Here is a 20,720-nt window from a genome sequence, read left to right as displayed (position 1 = left end):
AGAGAATAGAATAGAAAAGCTGCATTTATTTTTACCTAGGAGGGCGGAGTTAGGGCGCAGCCGGCCCTCTCTTACACTCAACCCTCCAATACAACACTAAATAATTACTAGATTGAACAAATCAAATTCAGAAAAAAAATCTATACAATGTTACAAACAAGGTGAATAAATATTATTGAAATACAAAAATAATAATCAATGGAGTAAAAAAAATAACGAAACCCAAATTATAATTGAGATATGAATAGAAATTAAATAATAAAAGAGAGAGAGAGAGAGATAGAAGGAGAGGGTGGGAGAGAATTTAGAAGTTAGTGGGTGAAGGATTACAAGAGATTAATTTGATGAGTGAAAGAGAGAGAGAGTGAGTGAGTAGGATGGTTTGAGAGAGGGAGAAAGACCGAGGGTTTAAGAGAGAAGATGCCGTTCGAAGAGCAGGAGACTTCAAGAAGAGACAGATAGAGAAGGAAGAATGAAAGATGACAAAACAGAAAGCTAGGAAGAACGAGAAGAGGAAAAGAAGATGAAGGCAGGAGTAAAGTGGAAGAAGAAAAAAAGAGACAGAAGATGGAGAATAAAAGGATAGAATATTAAAGAAATTGAGATAAAAGGATAAGAATTGGATGAGGGAGGGAGGAGACGTGAAAAAAGAATGAGGTGAGGAAGAAGAGGAAGGAGAAGATCAAGAGGAACAAGGATGAGAGGATAAAGGAGCAAATCAAAGAATGAGGAATACAAAAAGGAAATGAAGATGAAGTAGGATAAGAAGAGAAATGAAAAGTATAAGAAGAGGAATGTGATTGATTGATTGTTTCTTTTTTCTCCAGGCAGTTTTTCTCCTTTGATAAGGAGAAAGGGAAGAAGGATACATTATTGGTTTTGACAATATCAAGTCTTTTGCAGAGTAGAGAAGGAGAAAAATAAGCAAATAGAGAAGGAAGAAGAAAAACCGAAAGAATTAAAATGTATTATATATGCGTATGTGAGCAGCAAAATACACGGATACACTATCTATACAATCATAATACATCTAACAAGAATAGAACAGAAAACAAATCAGTAAGCTAAAACACATACTTTGTTCTAAGTTTAGCAAGCAATATTATCAAGCCAGAGTATGGAATCGGCAAGAGCTGAATTTAATTGTTGCAGCCTATCATGGAATGTGGTTAGTGGGCATGACTCGAGGATGTGGATCATCGTCTGTACCTCCCCACACTCACAGAGACGAGAATTTGCAAAGGCCCACCTGGGTATATTCCTCTGGCATCTCTGCCCTGCCCAGTCCTGAGTCTATTCAACCTTACCCAGAGGTGTCGTGGTAATTCAAAGCCATTTGCACGTAGTGTGGGATGAGTGACTAATTCTTTATTTCTCACTGTTGACAAATTCCAGGCTGCTGACCACTGTTGGCTGATTGTTTGATGATGTTCAGGACATAGAATTATGTTCAGAATTAAAATAAAAAATCTGGTGTGGCGCACTCACACAACTTTCCTTCCCTTTATGAAAATTTATCACCTGACGCTAGTGTTCCCGCCCATCTCAAGTCTACTATTCAAAGATCCAAGCCAGCTGGTGACAGGACAATAAGGCTGGAGACATACGAAGTTTGCTATCTCTTCATAGTGAATGATTTAATAGAATCAACAGTTGCCAACAGTTTGTAATTGAAATAATAAAATTTTCTCGAATTTCGAGCTTATTTTCAATTTTAGGTGAAAATGTCACTGAACATTAATTGAAGAGATTTTCATGCTCAATCTTTTCCACTTTTTTGTTTAAATTGTATCTAAAGCCTGATAATTGGGAATCTGAAATCAAACTTTGCGTATATGGGGCGGAGCTCCTGAAATTTTTACAGATATGGGACTTGTGGCAGTTGATAGAGCTTATCAATGACTATTTTAAGTATAAATTTGATCAGAATCGTTGGAGCCGCTTTCGATAAAATCGCGAAAAACCCTGTTTTTGACAACATTTTCACCATTTTATCCGCCATCTTGAATTGCATTTGATCGAAATTGTTCGTGTCGGATCCTTATATTGTGAGGACCTTAACTTCCAAATAGAGTTAGTGGTCGGTGTTGTTTGTCTTTGGATGTCTGTGTCAGATGAAGAGGCAGAGAGAGAGAGGGAGAGAGACAGAGAGAGAGAGAGAGAGAGTGAGAGAGAGAGAGAGAGGGTGAGTGAGAAAGGTACTCCTTTATTCATGTGTTTATTTTAAAACATAATTCAACTTACGTTCTAGCGTTGAAAATAAATATGAGTAGCTGTAAAATAAATATGGTGAATCATATTAAACTAATTAATTCTACAATAATATTGAACAAGAAAAATGATGAAATATGCAAATGTTAAGGTACTACTGTAATGTTTTCACATGAAACGGTGAAGTTTGGACCTTAAGAAGTCCATTCTCAGAGAGAGTATCCAGGATACCCTCCCCTTCAGCACTCACCGTAGGAGAGAGAGAGAGAGGCGAGAGAGTGAGTTTAAGTGAGAGAGCAAAGGAATAAGGAACAATAATAATAATAATAATAATTTCTCTGGATGTTGGACGACACATCCAGAGGAGTTTATTCATAAATTCATACATACATTACATTATATTACATATTTTTTAATATAACAATATTCAGGGTTTAGAAAATGATACCTCACTATATATGTGTCGAGGTTATCATCAAATTAATACTAATTTATGCTACAACAGATAATACAAAAAATCCAAGAAATCCAAAACTATATCTATTACCCTAAGCATCACCTAGTACAAAGATACTAAACCGAGGTACTATTTTCTACCTATAAATTACCTTATTTAAAAAGAATACTACTTAAATCTAAATCCTACTTACTATTAGCTCCTCACTACTTTGTATCCCAATACTGAATAACCAATGTTTAGTTTTTCTTTTGAAGCTATTGAAATTTTCCTCTCCTTTGATTTCTAATGGTATTCTATTAGATATTGTAGGCCCTAAATATCCTAGTGATCTTTGCCCAAATGCTATATTCATCCTTGGTACTTCTTGGTTGTAACGTTCTCTTATTCTAGTATTATGGCTATGATTTATGATATGGTTCCTATTTTGATGGATCAATTGATGATTCAAGAAGAAACTATAATCTAGATACGTTGATTGAGAGGTGTAGAAAACCGGGGAAAAAAAGATTACCGCAAATTAATATTGATGAGAAATGAGAGGAGATGTAAAAGAGAAACAAGTAAGCAAGTGAAATTTGATGGATTCAAGTGGGAGAATGAGAAATTGGAAGGAGGAGAAAAGATAAAGTACAAGGAAATTGGAAGAAGAAAGGAATAAATAGATCATATATTGAAGAGTAATATAGAAAATACGTTGGGAAACAGTCTTCCTCAACGAAAGAGGAAACAAAAAGGGATAACGTGAGAATATATATTATATGAGAAGGGCAGGAGGAAGGAAAGAGAGAGAAGGAAAAAGAGAAACTGATAAAGAGGTGGAAAAGAAAGACAGTAAATAAATGTGTGGAGAGATTGGGGACGCTCTGAAGGAGGTTGCAGAAATCAGTTCTAAGACGTATTTAAATTTAAATGTTTATTTTAAGATACGTTGTACCAGCATTAGACTATCAAAGCGATACAAAGAGAGGGTTGGTCGTGTGTGTGTGAGAGAGAGAAAGAGAGAGATAGATAGATAGATGAAGGACTTTCATTAACACTTTACAATAAAAGTGATGTGGGCGAAATAAGAGAGAGAGAGAGTGAGGGTTAGAGTAGATGAGTGATTGAGGGAGATAGGGTGAGTGAGAAAGAGTGATCGAGTGAGAGAGAGCGTGATTGATGAAGAGGGGATGAGAGTTTGATTGATTGCCTCTATTGAGGGCGGAGTTAGGACTCCAGGTCCTCTCTGCCATACAACCTTCAGAGAGAGTTAGTGTGACAGAGCGAGAGTGAGAGAAAGAGAGTGTGAGAGACATTTCAAGAGAGCCCTTCTTATCAGTACCAACCACACACTGATGACTTGTGCCTCAAACCTCACATAATGCCTACAACAATATTGCCATTAACTGGTGTATGCAAAGTCAGGTGAAGTGACTGGAATACACTTGAATGAGTAGGGTATAACAAAACAGTAAATGTTCACATATCATATCATATACATAGAATATTCTTGAAGTTGGTATAGCCTAGTGGTCTTGAGTTTCATAACTTCATTCCACTATTGCTGCCTTGATCTTTAGTCTGCTGGTATAATTATCTATTGTTTATCATCCCTTACCTTATCTTATGACCTGACTTATCTCATACTCCATAACTAGAGGACGTGATCTTTCGAAAAAAATATTAGTAATCCACAGGTCACAAACTTATCTTAGAATCATTGGGAAGGAAGAAGTCTTTTCATATACAGTTAATAGTTATAGATTATAGAACTCTTGCACTTATTGGAGCAAGGGCCGTTTGCACAGTATAGATTGCTAAACTCGATTAAGTTAATCTGAAAGTTAAAACTTGAATCGGTTTTCTCAGTGCATTTACTAATCCAGTTTAAGTTAAACTAGTTTAGCGTTAAGTTGGTAATAGAATGTCATTGTTTATAATATCAGGAAGGCTGATTTTTACAGGAAATTTGTTATTTGTTTACAAACCATCAGTAAATTGATGGTATTTCCTTTTTCAAAATCCACAGAGCTGTAAGCTGTACGGTAATAAAAGTGAAAAGCGATCAAGAAATTCGTCAAAAAAAATGAAATGCTATATTACTATTAGATACAAACTTATATTGTAGGCACCAAAAAATATATTTTAGTATGTTTTTAAAAAAGCGATTTTGTTACGCTTAAATCTACTACGGTCTTCCTCGTTTATTAGAAATCTCTCGAAAGCATAATATCCCAGTTACATGTTATTAAAAATATGTTTCCTAATCAAAGACCACTGTTAAAAATTGTCTTATTTTCTATCAAGTGGTTTATTTAATCAAATACTGGATTGGCAGTTGCTTTACTCAAGCAAAACCATTAAGAAAATTCTCCATCATCCCAGAAATTTAAATCATTCGTTTTTGCCCAATTTTTCTCAGTTTTAAGATTTCTTCGCAGTCATCTTAATCAATCGCATCAAAAACGTCTATCAATTCCTCCATTATAATTACTTTTACATTCAAATAATAATTCACTATAACCTAAATTAATAATAATGGCCTAAGTAGGGTGAAAATTTAAAAACATCTTACAAACTAACTTGAAGCTGCTACAACTACTAATTCGTTTGAGGAATTAACAACTTAGTTCCGGTTGTTACACAATTTAATTAATTAATCACTAATTGAATTGAGATGATTGAATTTCGAGCATCTGAATATAAAAGCTGTGAATGAAGCTCTATGTTTGTTATTTGCCTGACCTATCAATGTGTACGTTCTGTGTACAGTAAATTGTTCCAGTTCCAATCGTAAATTGTTCCATCACATGACTAGTGCAAAATGTTCCCATGGAACGCCATTTCAAAATCGTTGGTTCAAGCTTATGGCGCGCACATATAAGGTTGATTTACACTAAAATGTGTCGTTTACTAGCTGCGTGAATGAAGAAAGGCTGTTCTACAAACTACCGTCTAGAAAAGTGTAAATTTCTTTTATTCCATTACTCTCAAATTTTCTATCGAGAAAAATTCATTATTAATGAATGGTTATCAAACATCATATTGTTGGTTATGTATTCTATGCTATAATTCTATGGTAAACAAACTATCAGCGCACACGCAGAGAAGCAAGCAGACTACAATAATCGACCAATGAGAGCTCAGATAGTTGGAACTGTACCAGGTCGGACAATCTACCACATTTCGACTGTGGGCAGAAAGTTGGAACTGGAACAGGTTTCTGGAACAGAATCTGTCAAAATTCCTCCAATGGAACGTGGAACTTTTTACTTGGTAAATTGTGAATCGGACAATTTACCACATTCCATGTACACAGAACGGGCCCATTGTAGTAGGCTGCCATTGGCCGAGACAAGACACGCCCACATTGGGCGGAGCATTAAAACTAAGCATTGAAAATATGCCTATAACCATCCTCGGTGAATGAAGAATCTATATGCAATGTTTCAAGTTAATCAGTTGAGTAGTTCAGACGTGATGATGAGTCATTCGTGTATTTCTTATCCCCCACATAAGCCAATTCTTCTCTTTATTATATTATAGATTATCTTCTATTCTATCTCTGCATTAAGTAAACAAATGTGAATTCGGTCTTAGACCTGAGCTCATAAATTTCTGTATAATTAGCATGTCTATCATCACCTTAGATCTCTCCAGAGTGATATTCATTCACTTGGAAACAATTTATGGGCCTGAGTCCCTGTTGTGCCTTGTCTCAAGTATTATAATTGTGAAGGAATAAATAAAGAGAAACATTTATGCAGCTTTGTCTATTGTTTTGAACAGGTGCAACCAAATGGAAATTTGGTTTTCCCGCCTTTCAGAGCCGAGGATTACCGGCAAGAGGTGCACGCCCAGGTTTACATCTGTCTGGCCAAGAATTCGGTCGGGTCCATTCATTCCAAGGATGTCAACGTTAGAGCAGGTAAATGTCGGACTTTATTTTACCATTCAATTAGCAATTAACGTTGAAAATTGTGTCGGAACTTAAATAAATATATGTGGAAGATGGAAACTCAAATATTAACTGGAAGAATGATTAGACAATTAAAAGTATGGGTTTATTATGAAAGATTATAATTCAAATTAAGGTTGGAAGATACGAGTTTAGAAACATTCATAAGGAAGATTGGAAACCTAAATATTAACTGGAAGAGTGATTCGAAAATCGAAAGTATATGAAAAATTCTAACTGACGTTGGAAGATAGGAGTTTAGAAACATTCATAAGGAAGATTGGAAACCTAAATATTACTGGAAGAGTGATTAGGAAGTTGGAAAATTAGAAGTATGGGTTCATATGGAAGACTATAGGCCTAATTGTAACAATTAACGTTGGAAAATCAGACCGAAGTGTGGTAAAATGATTTTTGATGTGGGAATAGGTTTGAAAATAGTGTCGAAGTTGAGAAAAATTGTTGGGGGGAAACGGAAACCTAGAATGATGAGATAAATTCGTGAGAGGGAACGAAAACTTGAAATGATGGGTTCATTTATGGAGGTTGAAAAAGGTATTATTCAGAAATTGAGGTAGGAAATATGGAAAAGTAAACTTTGATTTAGAAATTGAGTTTAAAAGTAGTGTTATAGTTTAGTAAGATTAATAAGAAAGATGGAAACCTAAAAGAATGGGCTCATATTAAGGTTATGAATGGCTGTATTCAGAAAGTAAGGTTAGAAAGAGGACGGATATATGGGAAAATAGAATTTTATTTAGGAATCAAGTTTGAAAATAGTGATGGAGTAGGGAAAAATTTATGAGGGAGATGGGGACTTCGAATGATGAGTTTATATTGAGGTTCTATAAGGTTGTATCCGGAAATTAAGTTTGGGAATAGGATCAAAGTATAGAAAATTAAATTTTAGATAGGAACTTGACAGGTTATAAAAGTTTGTATCCGGAAATTTAGGTTGGAAATAGGATGTTCTTGAGTTTTCTTAGCAGACATCAAGAGAATGAGTTTTTAAATAGAATCTCTTTGTTTTTGATAAGAGTATAACTATTGTAATGCCATTTTCACATGTTCTATTCCAAATCAATGTAATTGAACTATTTTGTATGAACCGCTAGGCCTAATTGGGAAGTGGCTTGTCTAGGCTATATTAATTATATAACGATAGTTATGGTTAGTTAGTTACTACAGTCACGGAATAAGCATATAGTGTTTCTTTCCTCTGTGCTACAGTGTAGTCTAGGCCAATGGCTGTTGGAATGTCACGGCTTCCATCAATAAGGCTAGTTTCACACACATTAGGTTCGTTTCGTTTTCGGCAAATTCCGATAAGTGTGAAACGGTAATTCGGTTTGAATTCGGTACCGAATATAAACCGCATAGAACCGAACGCTCATTTGATTCTAATAAATTCCATCAGATACAAATTCTTTTCTATCGAAGGGCTACTTTCACACACATTTGGTTCGGTTCGGTTCGTTTCGTTTTCGGCAAATTCCGATAAGTATGAAAGGGTGATTCGGCTCACAATTTTTAATTAAATTGAAAATTTTGTTGTTTAAGAAATCACATCTTACCATTTAAACACCATCTTTTATATTTTATCACCAGCATGAATTGTAAAATCCAAACACAGAAGTGTTTGAGAAGAAAATACCTGATTAGAACCATACGAATTAAAGCCCGATATGTATGAAAGCCTCATTCTTTTTCGGCAACGAGCCGAACCGAACCGAATGAAACCCAATGTGTGTGAAGCTAGCCTAACAGTGCTCGGCAGAATACTTTACTTTAGCTTCAGTTTACCAGAGATTGATAATGGTGTAACAACCGAAACCGGTATCTCTATTTTCAACAAATTGGAGGTATCTAATATAATATATTATCAATGTAATATCTGGTATCATGTGATTTCAATGATAATCGAAGAAGTATTTTCTAATTTTCATATTTCCCTAAACCCTTTCTAGATATTCGTATGTTTCAAATAATTCCCAACAAAACCATGGAATGTTTTTATTTGAATTGGAAGCATCTCCAGTGTTCTTTGGCTAGTAGGTTCTCTCCAGCTAGGCCTAGATGAAGTCATAATGTAGGCAGTATGCGCCCCATCATATTATGTGTTATGCAAATTGCGTCTGGCTGGCTCATTGCAGCTGAGAAAGAGAGAGATGACGAAGACCAAGTAGAAAAGAAAGAAGAATGTGACAGATGTCTTCTATTTTTGTCCTTTGAGAGTCTCCTCTCGACTTGGCCAGGAAACGTGCTATCTGTCCTTCTCTGTATGCGTATCCTTTCTTCCTTTACATCCTTCTTCTCAAGCACTAATTATTCTTCTTCTTCTTCTTCTTCTTCTTCTTCTTCTTCTCTTCTTCTTCTTCTTCTTCTTCTTCTTCTTCTTCTTCTTCTTTTTTTCTTCTTCTTCTTCTTCTTCTTCTTCTTCTTCTTCTTCTTCTTCTTCTTCGTCTCTATCTTCTTCTACTTTTGCGTGGATGACTAATATCCTGAACATAGAACGTGTAAAATCACTCCATTTCCGATTGTCTTTATCACATTATTGTATTGAAGTTTTCGATAGTCGATTTTCATTATCTATTCTCTGTTTTCTCTCTTGATATTCTTAATTATTTTTCTATATTCATTCATCTCAGCCTTTTTTCTCCCCCTCTCTAATTTCTCGTATGCTTCACATTATTTTTATTCATCGTTAAGACTTTTCCATCTTATCACATCCTTTTCCTTTTTCGTCTTCTTCTTCTTCTCTTTCAACTTCTTGTCCTCCTCCTTCTCTTCCTCCTCCTCCTCCTCCTCCTCCTCCTCCTCCTCTCACTCCCTCCTCCTTCCACTCCTTCCAGTCCATTCTTTCCTTCTCCTCTTCCTCCTTCTATTTTTCTTCTCCTCCTCCTTTCTCTCCTCCTTTCTCTCCTCCTTTCTCTCCTCCTTTCTCTCCTCCTTTCTCTCCTCCTTTCTCTCCTCCTTTCTCTCCTCCTTTCTCTCCTCCTTTCTCTCCTCCTTTCTCTCCTCCTTTCTCTCCTCCTTTCTCTCCTCCTTTCTCTCCTCCTTTCTCTCCTCCTTTCTCTCCTCCTTTCTCTCCTCCTTTCTCTCCTCCTTTCTCTCCTCCTTTCTCTCCTCCTTTCTCTCCTCCTTTCTCTCCTCCTTTCTCTCCTCCTTTCTCTCCTCCTTTCTCTCCTCCTTTCTCTCCTCCTTTCTCTCCTCCTTTCTCTCCTCCTTTCTCTCCTCCTTTCTCTCCTCCTTTCTCTCCTCCTTTCTCTCCTCCTTTCTCTCCTCCTTTCTCTCCTCCTTTCTCTCCTCCTTTCTCTCCTCCTTTCTCTCCTCCTTTCTCTCCTCCTTTCTCTCCTCCTTTCTCTCCTCCTTTCTCTCCTCCTTTCTCTCCTCCTTTCTCTCCTCCTTTCTCTCCTCCTTTCTCTCCTCCTTTCTCTCCTCCTTTCTCTCCTCCTTTCTCTCCTCCTTTCTCTCCTCCTTTCTCTCCTCCTTTCTCTCCTCCTTTCTCTCCTCCTTTCTCTCCTCCTTTCTCTCCTCCTTTCTCTCCTCCTTTCTCTCCTCCTTTCTCTCCTCCTTTCTCTCCTCCTTTCTCTCCTCCTTTCTCTCCTCCTTTCTCTCCTCCTTTCTCTCCTCCTTTCTCTCCTCCTTTCTCTCCTCCTTTCTCTCCTCCTTTCTCTCCTCCTTTCTCTCCTCCTTTCTCTCCTCCTTTCTCTCCTCCTTTCTCTCCTCCTTTCTCTCCTCCTTTCTCTCCTCCTTTCTCTCCTCCTTTCTCTCCTCCTTTCTCTCCTCCTTTCTCTCCTCCTTTCTCTCCTCCTTTCTCTCCTCCTTTCTCTCCTCCTTTCTCTCCTCCTTTCTCTCCTCCTTTCTCTCCTCCTTTCTCTCCTCCTTTCTCTCCTCCTTTCTCTCCTCCTTTCTCTCCTCCTTTCTCTCCTCCTTTCTCTCCTCCTTTCTCTCCTCCTTTCTCTCCTCCTTTCTCTCCTCCTTTCTCTCCTCCTTTCTCTCCTCCTTTCTCTCCTCCTTTCTCTCCTCCTTTCTCTCCTCCTTTCTCTCCTCCTTTCTCTCCTCCTCGTCTCTCCTCCTTTCTCTCCTCCTTTCTCTCCTCCTTTCTCTCCTCCTTTCTCTCCTCCTTTCTCTCCTCCTTTCTCTCCTCCTTTCTCTCCTCCTTTCTCTCCTCCTTTCTCTCCTCCTTTCTCTCCTCCTTTCTCTCCTCCTTTCTCTCCTCCTTTCTCTCCTCCTTTCTCTCCTCCTTTCTCTCCTCCTTTCTCTCCTCAACATAGTATCTTTAACTATCTCTCTCTGTAACATAGTATCTGTTACTATCTCTCTCTGTAACATTATTGCAACATACATTAATAAAGAACTCTAATCCAATCTAATCTCTCTCTCTCTCTCTTACCTAGTACCAAGATCGTTTCTATTCTTCCACCTCATTCCATCTTTGAAAGCACTTCCTCTCCATTCAGTTGTACTCAAGTTACAAGAGAACCGTCAATAATATTCTAAAGCTAGAACAATTTTAGTTGTACCACAGTCAGGTGACAGGAGCATTAGAAATTATTGAAATTTGTACCTTGGAACGGACGCCTAGCATGTCCATTCTTATAAACATCCTGTGGAATTCCCTTCCGATGAATATTTATCAATCTTCCACTCAATAGATGGTGATTGGAGGCATTTTCAAGGTACAGGTTCGTGTATACATTTTGAAAGGAATGTAGACATACATTGAGAAGGGACTGTACACAATCTTTGTTTTTTCTTTGTTCATCATAATATGAAGGGACATTTCAGTTGTCGGAGTTATACTAAAGTATTCTTCATTCTTACTTTACCTTGAATCTTGACCGTTACCCACTAGATATTTATGATAGGCCTACACTGGTATCTAGACTTGTCAATTTGTCTTGTGTCCAATCGTTATTTTCTTGGGTTACTTAGTTCATTAAGAACTGCGATGTTAAGATCATAATTTTCCACAAATATTGATGAATTCAAGCATAGAGAAAATATAGATATCTATAATATTTGTCAATGTGAGATATCTATCGAGATATCACTCAATTTTGGGTGTTGAAAACAAGTTGTTTTGGTGTAATATTACCCAGACTTTTTTTCATTAAAGTAATTGGTTGTAATTTAATGAAATATGATTTATATGATAATGAATATTGGAAAACATCATGCTAGAAAAAAGTGTTTCTTAAAAAATGATTCATTTATTTGAATAACTATACAGGAGGACTTTGAATATTGGCCAATAAATAAACATGGTTTGATAATACATAGGTATTACTTACTTGGAAACATTCTAAATAACACTGGAACATGTGAAAATGGTATTCAGTTGCATCAAATTCCCCAAAACTTTCCTAAACGCTTTCTGTGGGAATAGTATCAGATTTATGTAGCAAATATGATTCCTATTACAAATTCGATCGATTTCAAATTAAAATTAATCTATTATTGCATGGAATAAACACAATTGCACATCACAATAAGCGCAATTGCGAATGAATCAACATGTACACTAATATGTTGTAGTCAATCACACTTGATCATTTTAATTGGGCAATGTAAACATAATGATACTAAAATGTGAAAAGTGATTTTTTTCTGACACAAAAATTTGTATGTTTTGGAACGAATCCTCAAGTCGATTCTGGATGAACTCATCTGTATATGAAAATATCTCAGTTGTATAAGAAAACTCATGTATCATTCAATCATTTTACAATAATCAGCTTCTACAAGGTTTTTATGATGTGTAGTTATTTTGGAAATGGATTCAGTTAAGGCAACGATTTGATTCATAACTTTTCAAATTAGACAGTTGGATGAAGAATTTCAATTTAAATAAATAACGTACATGAGACAACTATAAGTAGGATAAATAATATTTTAATCATGTTATGTTAGATATAGGATTACATCTTAATTAAATATTATTCCGCTCATCGACAATCTAGTTACATGAGTTCCCATTATAGTATCTTGAAACAATTCGACATGCTTCGATGAGAAATACAAGGATATCAACTCTCCATCCATATTATAATTTAGGAACCAATTTAATGCATCAGGCTAAATTAGAAATCCAATCAAATTATATTACTATTTCATCCATTCTTCCACATTATCATATTAGTGTCGATAATTTAACAATAGTATAAATAAATTTGTAGTATTTAAAATACTACATCTAGTATTTAATAAAATATAATAGTATCTAGTATAAATAATAGTATCTATTTATTACATACATATATGTATCATAATTCAACAGGATATTATAGTATGCAATCATAATAATTATGATTAATCATGTAATTATTATATTTTACTTAAAATAGCATCATATTATTTTTATGCCCATCATTCTCTTATCATTTTGATAATGGTCACTATTACTGTATATAAAACTGTGAAATGTTTTACTTGTGTTAGTAAATATATTTTTGTCGTTTGTCTAATGTTTAAGAATATCTTCCAGGTGGTGAAGTTATGTATTAATTTTTATCTAAATCTATTTCATTTTTCCATGATGTTGTATATTTTATGTGTGTGTGTTTGCAATTGTTGGGTTGTTTTACAGTTGTTTCGCAGTCTTATGAGACTGATGTGCCGAAGGAGTTTGCCATACGTGGCAATTCTGCCATCATAAAATGCCAGGTGCCATCGTTTGTGGCAGATTTTGTATCAGTTGTGTCGTGGCATACTGATAAAGGCGAAGAATTCTACCCTGGAGACACTTTTGGTAGCGTGAGCGAGTTCCTTGTAGAACAAGTGTTTTAGTCGAAAGAGTAGTGCAACATCAAAGTGAAGTTTGGAGATTTCCAAAAAGGTTCATATGAACTCTACAAAAACTATCGTCGATATTTGTAGATTTTGCAAAATAATTCTATTGAAGTTTTCGATAGTCGATTTTCATTATCTATTCTCTGTTTTCTCTCTTGATATTCTTAATTATTTTTCTATATTCATTCATCTCAGCCTTTTTTCTCCCCCTCTCTAATTTCTCGTATGCTTCACATTATTTTTATTCATCGTTAAGACTTTTCCATCTTATCACATCCTTTTCCTTTTTCGTCTTCTTCTTCTTCTCTTTCAACTTCTTGTCCTCCTCCTTCTCTTCCTCCTCACTCCATCCTCATCCTTCTTTTCCCCCTCTCTTCCTCCTCCTCCCACTCCTCCCTGTCCGTTATTCTCTTCAAATCCTCCTTCAATTCTCCTTCTCTTTTTCTTCATCCTCCTCCTTCTCATCCCCTCCTTTCCTTATTCTCCTTCCACTCCTCCTCGTCCATTATTCTCTTCAAATCATCCTTCAATTCTCCTCCTCTTTTTCTTCATCCTCCCCCTTCTCTTCCCCCTCTCACCCTGCTCATCCCTCTCTTTCCCCTCTAATCCTACTCCTCCTACTCCTCCTCGTCCATTCTCTTCGAATCCTCCTCCTCCTCCTTCACCTTCTCTTTTTCTTCTCCCTCTATTTATCCTCCTCCTTCCCATCGCCCTCTCTTCCTCATCCTTCACCTTCTATTTTACTTCGCCCTCCTTCTCATCTCCCTCTGCTCCTCTTCCTCCTCCTCCTCCTCCTCCTCCTCCTCCTCTCACTCCCTCCTCCTTCCACTCCTTCCAGTCCATTCTTTCCTTCTCCTCTTCCTCCTTCTATTTTTCTTCTCCTCCACCTTCTTCCACTCCTTCCAGTCCTTCCACTTCAAATCTTCCCCCTCCTTCTCCTATTTCTCTTCATTGCTTTATCTCCTCTATTTTCTTTCATCTCATCAGCTACATCCTTATCCATCCTTTTCTGTAATCTTCGTCTTCCTATACCTCTCATCCCTTCAACTTAAATTCTCTCTCATTGTTTTGTATAGTTTCTCTTTTTCGTTTATCTTCCTTTTCATCCCTTTTCTCCTGTGCTTTGTAATTGTCTTTATCGTTAAATAGTCAATCTTCTCTAGTATTATTCTCTCCTATCATTCTCTCAATCTCTCTCTCTCTTCAACATAGTATCTTTAACTATCTCTCTCTGTAACATAGTATCTGTTACTATCTCTCTCTGTAACATTATTGCAACATACATTAATAAAGAACTCTAATCCAATCTAATCTCTCTCTCTCTCTCTCTTACCTAGTACCAAGATCGTTTCTATTCTTCCACCTCATTCCATCTTTGAAAGCACTTCCTCTCCATTCAGTTGTACTCAAAGTTACAAGAGAACCGTCAATAATATTCTAAAGCTAGAACAATTTTAGTTGTACCACAGTCAGGTGACAGGAGCATTAGAAATTATTGAAATTTGTACCTTGGAACGGACGCCTAGCATGTCCATTCTTATAAACATCCTGTGGAATTCCCTTCCGATGAATATTTATCAATCTTCCACTCAATAGATGGTGATTGGAGGCATTTTCAAGGTACAGGTTCGTGTATACATTTTGAAAGGAATGTAGACATACATTGAGAAGGGACTGTACACAATCTTTGTTTTTTCTTTGTTCATCGTAATATGAAGGGACATTTCAGTTGTCGGAGTTATACTAAAGTATTCTTCATTCTTACTTTACCTTGAATCTTGACCGTTACCCACTAGATATTTATGATAGGCCTACACTGGTATCTAGACTTGTCAATTTGTCTTGTGTCCAATCGTTATTTTCTTGTGTTACTTAGTTCATTAAGAACTGCGATGTTAAGATCATAATTTTCCACAAATATTGATGAATTCAAGCATAGAGAAAATATAGATATCTATAATATTTGTCAATGTCAGATATCTATCGAGATATCACTCAATTTTGGGTGTTGAAAACAAGTTGTTTTGGTGTAATATTACCCAGACTTTTTTTCATTAAAGTAATTGGTTGTAATTTAATGAAATATGATTTATATGATAATGAATATTGGAAAACATCATGCTAGAAAAAAGTGTTTCTTAAAAAATGATTCATTTATTTGAATAACTATACAGGAGGACTTTGAATATTGGCCAATAAATAAACATGGTTTGATAATACATAGACTTACTTGGAAACATTCTAAATAACACTGGAACATGTGAAAATGGTATTCAGTTGCATCAAATTCCCCAAAACTTTCCTAAACGCTTTCTGTGGGAATAGTATCAGATTTATGTAGCAAATATGATTCCTATTACAAATTCGATCGATTTCAAATTAAAATTAATCTATTATTGCATGGAATAAACACAATTGCACATTACAATAAGCGCAATTGCGAATGAATCAACATGTACAACATGTACACTAATATGTTGTAGTCAATCGCACTTGATCATTTTAATTGGGCAATGTAAACATAATGATACTAAAATGTGAAAAGTGATTTTTTTCTGACACAAAAATTTGTATGTTTTGGAACGAATCCTCAAGTCGATTCTGGATGAACTCATCTGTATATGAAAATATCTCAGTTGTATAAGAAAACTCATGTATCATTCAATCATTTTACAATAATCAGCTTCTACAAGGTTTTTATGATGTGTAGTTATTTTGGAAATGGATTCAGTTAAGGCAACGATTTGATTCATAACTTTTCAAATTAGACAGTTGGATGAAGAATTTCAATTTAAATAAATAACGTACATGAGAAAACTATAAGTAGGATAAATAATATTTTAATCATGTTATGTTAGATATAGGATTACATCTTAAATAAATATTATTCCGCTCATCGACAATCTAGTTACATGAGTTCCCATTATAGTATCTTGAAACAATTCGACATGCTTCGATGAGAAATACAAGGATATCAACTCTCCATCCATATTATAAATTAGGAACCAATTTAATGCATCAGGCTAGATTAGAAATCCGATCAGATTATATTGCTATTTCATCCATTCTTCCACATTATCATATTAGTGTCGATAATTTAACAATAGTATAACTTGTAGTATTTAAAATACTACACCCTGTATTCAATAAAATATAATAGTATTTACTATAAATAATAGTATCTATTTATAACATACATATATGTATCATAATTCAACAGTATATCATAGTATGCAATCATAATCATTATAATTAATAATATAATTATTATATTTTACTTGAAATAGCATCATATTATTTTTATGCCCATCATTCTCTTATCATTTTGATAATGGTCACTATTACTGTATATAAAACTGTGAAATGTTTTACTTGTGTTAGTAAATATATTTTTGTCGTTTGTCTAATGTTTAAGAATATCTTCCAGGTGGTGAAGTTATGTATTAATTTTTATCTAAATCTATTTCATTTTTCCATGATGTTGTATATTTTATGTGTGTGTGTTTGCAATTGTTGGGTTGTTTTACAGTTGTTTCGCAGTCTTATGAGACTGATGTGCCGAAGGAGTTTGCCATACGTGGCAATTCTGCCATCATAAAATGCCAGGTGCCATCGTTTGTGGCAGATTTTGTGTCGGTTGTGTCGTGGCATACTGATAAAGGCGAAGAGTTCTACCCTGGAGACACTTTTGGTAGCGTGAGCGAGTTCCTTGTAGAACAAGTGTTTTAGTCGAGAGAGTAGTGCAACATCAAAGTGAAGTTTGGAGATTTCTAAAAAGGTTCATATGAACTCTACAAAAACTATCGTCGATATTTGTAGATTTTGCAAAATAATTCTAGATTCATCCAAATACACAGTTTATAGTTCAGAAATTCTGAATCAAGTGTGATATTTGGAGAGATTCTCACTTGAACTCATTCCATGTCGTACAGTGAAAAACGTCAATGAATTAATGAGACTGAATACTCACGCAGAAACCAAAGATAACATTAATATTTCAAGATGAACCATTTATTTTGAGTCCATGTTCCATAACAGATGTAGATTATAGTCACAAAATACCTGAATTAATAACTGTGATGGTTTTCTGTAGGAAACTGGGTGTCATTGTAGTCAGAATATTGTTGATGAATCATTTTTATCAGCCTCTCGAAACTTGAATTGATAACTTACTTCCGGTTGGCTTCCCATAAATAGGGATTTATCAAGTAAATTCACGTACTATTTATGAAATATTTATCAATTTTTTTATTGACTAATTTGTCTAATTGCTTATTCCTTTCATTATTGAATTCATGTTCATCTTATCCCAATAAATAATGAATTCTGAAATTGAACCAATATGAAGGATGGTGATATATGAGAGTTTAAGCTCATAAACTACAAACTTCAGTTGCAAAGATTGGTCTGTATTCCAATAAACAGTTGTTTGAAATCTCTCCAAATGTCTTTTGATGTTGCACTGTTCTAACGTTTCATCGCTCACTCAAGCAACAATCACTGTGGAGAACCATCACCCTATTCCCTCTTCTCTTTTCTCTCTTTCTAATTTGTTGTTCTCTCTAAATTTTTTGTTGTTAAATCTCCTTGCAATATATATTTTTTTAAACCTGCAGTATCATATAATATTTCAGTAGTGAATCTACTTGGAGTCTCCTTATCTTTATAGTTATGGCCACAAATTTATGAACAACTTCTCTGGTTAGGTTCAGTCTCTTTGGTTTCCTCAAGTAATGAGTATTTCTTCATTTTGTGGTTTTGGCTTACAGGGGATAGCATTATTGAGTCACTTGAAGTAGTCATATATACTCCCAGACTTTATGTCTCAGCAACATCAATTTCAAATCTATTTCACGATGAAGTAGCTTCCGTTGTTAATAAGGTTTCAAATGAAATGAATTCAGTTTTAAATCCTGGAATTGATATATATATTTTGTCTTAATTCAACATTATTTCTAACAATATTAGACGTACAAAAACATATTGCTCAACACTGTATCAAATCTGTCTAATTTGTGGTCGTAAGGTTTTCATCCTCTAATAAATCAATTTCTAGCCTCGAACCTTGATCATTTTCTACGATTTCAGTCGTATGAAAGACTCTCAATTCTCCACTATCAACGATGATCTACATCTGTTATTTAGGGTTTCATATTCTAATTAGTAAACTTTCAGCCTTAATTATTTTCGCCAATTTCTATAGACTTTCTCAATCCTTCACTATCCAAGATAATCGAGATTTGTAAGTAAGGGTTTCCACCTCGAATTAAATCATTTTTCAGCCATAATCCTAGATTATTTTCACCACTTTCTCAATTTTTCACTATCAACGATTTTCTAGATCTGTTAGTAAGGGTTCCATCCTTGAATATTAAACAATTTTCAGCCTTAATCCTTGATTATTTTCACCAATTTCAGTGGTATCTCAGTCGTACGAAACTGACGTCAATAAGGAGTACGCCATACGAGGCAATGCGGCCGTCCTCAAGTGTCAGGTGCCGTCATTTGTAGCTGATTTTGTGTCAGTTGTCTCATGGCATACCGACTCTGGTGACGAATATTACCCGGGAACTGATTTTGGTAGAAATTTTCAAACAGTATTTTGTTGAAAATAGGATTTTAAGATTCTACTTGGGCAAAGCACAATAAAGTTGTGAAATATGATAAATTTTATCCCATTCTAATAATAATTGCTTATTTATATATTTTTTTTAAATCGTATGCTATCATAGGTAATTTTTCAACTGTGATCAAAATTAATTGTTATCAACTACCCTGAAGTCTTCTGCCACTGCTAACATTGACATTAATGAGAAAAGCTAGATGAAAATTCAATGAGCGTTACTTTACAAAAATTATTGCAGGGAAAACTGGAGCTTCTTACATCAGAAATAGGGATGGTCAACAACAATAATCAATCAATCATTTATTTATAAAAACAATTATTACAATTTCATTTTTTGTGTAGTTGAGAAGTTGATATTGTGGTCATTATTCATATTGAATGAAAAAGACTAAGAAATTGTCAAAAAACCACAGATTTATTAATACTTAGAAAGACCGGTTTCGGTTATTACACCATTTTCAATCTCTGATAAACTAAAACTAAATACAAGAGCAGCAGAATTTATACTAGTAGGCGAGTACTGCTATTGGTCAAGGGCATGAACGCCTGCCATTGGCCCAGCGAGACTGTCTAGTAAATTCTGCTGCTCTTGTATTAAGTTTTAGTTTATCAGAGATTGACAATGGTGTAATAACCGAAACCGGTCTTTCTAAGTATCAATAAATCTGTGGTTTTTGACAATCTCTTAGTCTTTTTCATTCAATTTTTACAATGACAATAATAGATATAATCTGAAAGAGGAAAATTAAGCTCAGCTTGTACTATTCCTCTTTCAAATTTTAATGGCAATTAAGTCCAAAAGGTCGCGTGTATGTCACCCACTATAAATTTCTTGTCTCAGAATATTACTTTGGAATAATAATTATTCCAATTATGTCAATTATTGACAAGTTATAAAAATTTTGAATCTAGTAATGTCGTTTAGAAAGTAGAAAAATGTCATAATCTCTCCTAAACTGGGAATAATGGGCTGTTGTTGTTTTATAACGTTTTGACCAATCAGAGAGCAAGGCATCTGTAAACCCTGACACGAAACGCCCCTCTGCAATTCTATTGGTAGATTCCAACTCCAATGTCACCCGCTATCTCTCGACATCAATCTGCTTCAGCCAATCAGGTTCGGGTAATGGCGTCGAGTAAGAATTTTGTATTTTGTATACTTGGAGAGTAGTCAGCTAGATTTTCTGAAATATAACAAAGATTTAGTGACATACATATATAGATTCTTATAGAGATCTCCTGAAAGTTTTAGGTTTCCATAATTGAATAACACGGTTGACATTAATTTATGATTGTCTATTCCATTCGGAAAAGATTTTTATTTTCGTAAGACAAAATTATTAGTCTTTATTTATTTATGATAAAAAATATTTCGTATGGAATATATTCAAATGATTTTTCATAAATTACTATTGTTTGACTTTTTGAGAGAACTGGAATTTCCGACTTCTGTAGAAATAATCCTGTCCACTTCTGTAGACTCTATTCATAGCTTTGAGTGGTAGAGAGTACTTAAAAGTCCAAACTCTGCCAAATAAAGTTTTTTTTTCAATTCCATTTCAAGCTTTTTTCTTCAGATTAAAATTTGAAATACTGTAACATATCTCTCCTAGAGATCCCGAATTTTTATCTACATTTCAAATTTATTGTGCTTTGCCTATAACTATGACTCCTCACTCACACACGGCGTC

At 35.0% G+C, this 20,720-nt stretch overlaps 1 protein-coding gene across 37 annotated transcripts in view; it reads left to right on the top strand.

The window, feature by feature from the left end:
• LOC111045692 (Down syndrome cell adhesion molecule-like protein Dscam2) overlaps positions 1-20,720 on the top strand; it is a 460,637-nt gene that overhangs the window by 160,015 nt on the left and 279,902 nt on the right. For 19 of the 37 annotated variants that reach the window (XM_039427609.1, XM_039427616.1, XM_039427618.1 and 16 more), the window contains exon 4: positions 6,440-6,578. In XM_039427609.1, the coding sequence (XP_039283543.1) occupies positions 6,440-6,578 (139 nt within the window). Of the gene's footprint in view, positions 1-6,439; positions 6,579-13,200; positions 13,363-16,884; positions 17,095-18,821; positions 18,984-20,720 lie in introns of those variants that run through there. The other 18 variants (XM_039427604.1, XM_039427612.1, XM_039427627.1 and 15 more) reach the window with 3 other exon arrangements.

This window comes from Nilaparvata lugens, chromosome 5 (assembly GCF_014356525.2).
Source record: "Nilaparvata lugens isolate BPH chromosome 5, ASM1435652v1, whole genome shotgun sequence".
Taxonomy (NCBI): Eukaryota; Metazoa; Arthropoda; class Insecta; order Hemiptera; family Delphacidae; genus Nilaparvata; species Nilaparvata lugens.
Note: the sequence above shows the minus strand (reverse complement) of the source record. Positions and strands in the feature narration are given on the sequence as shown.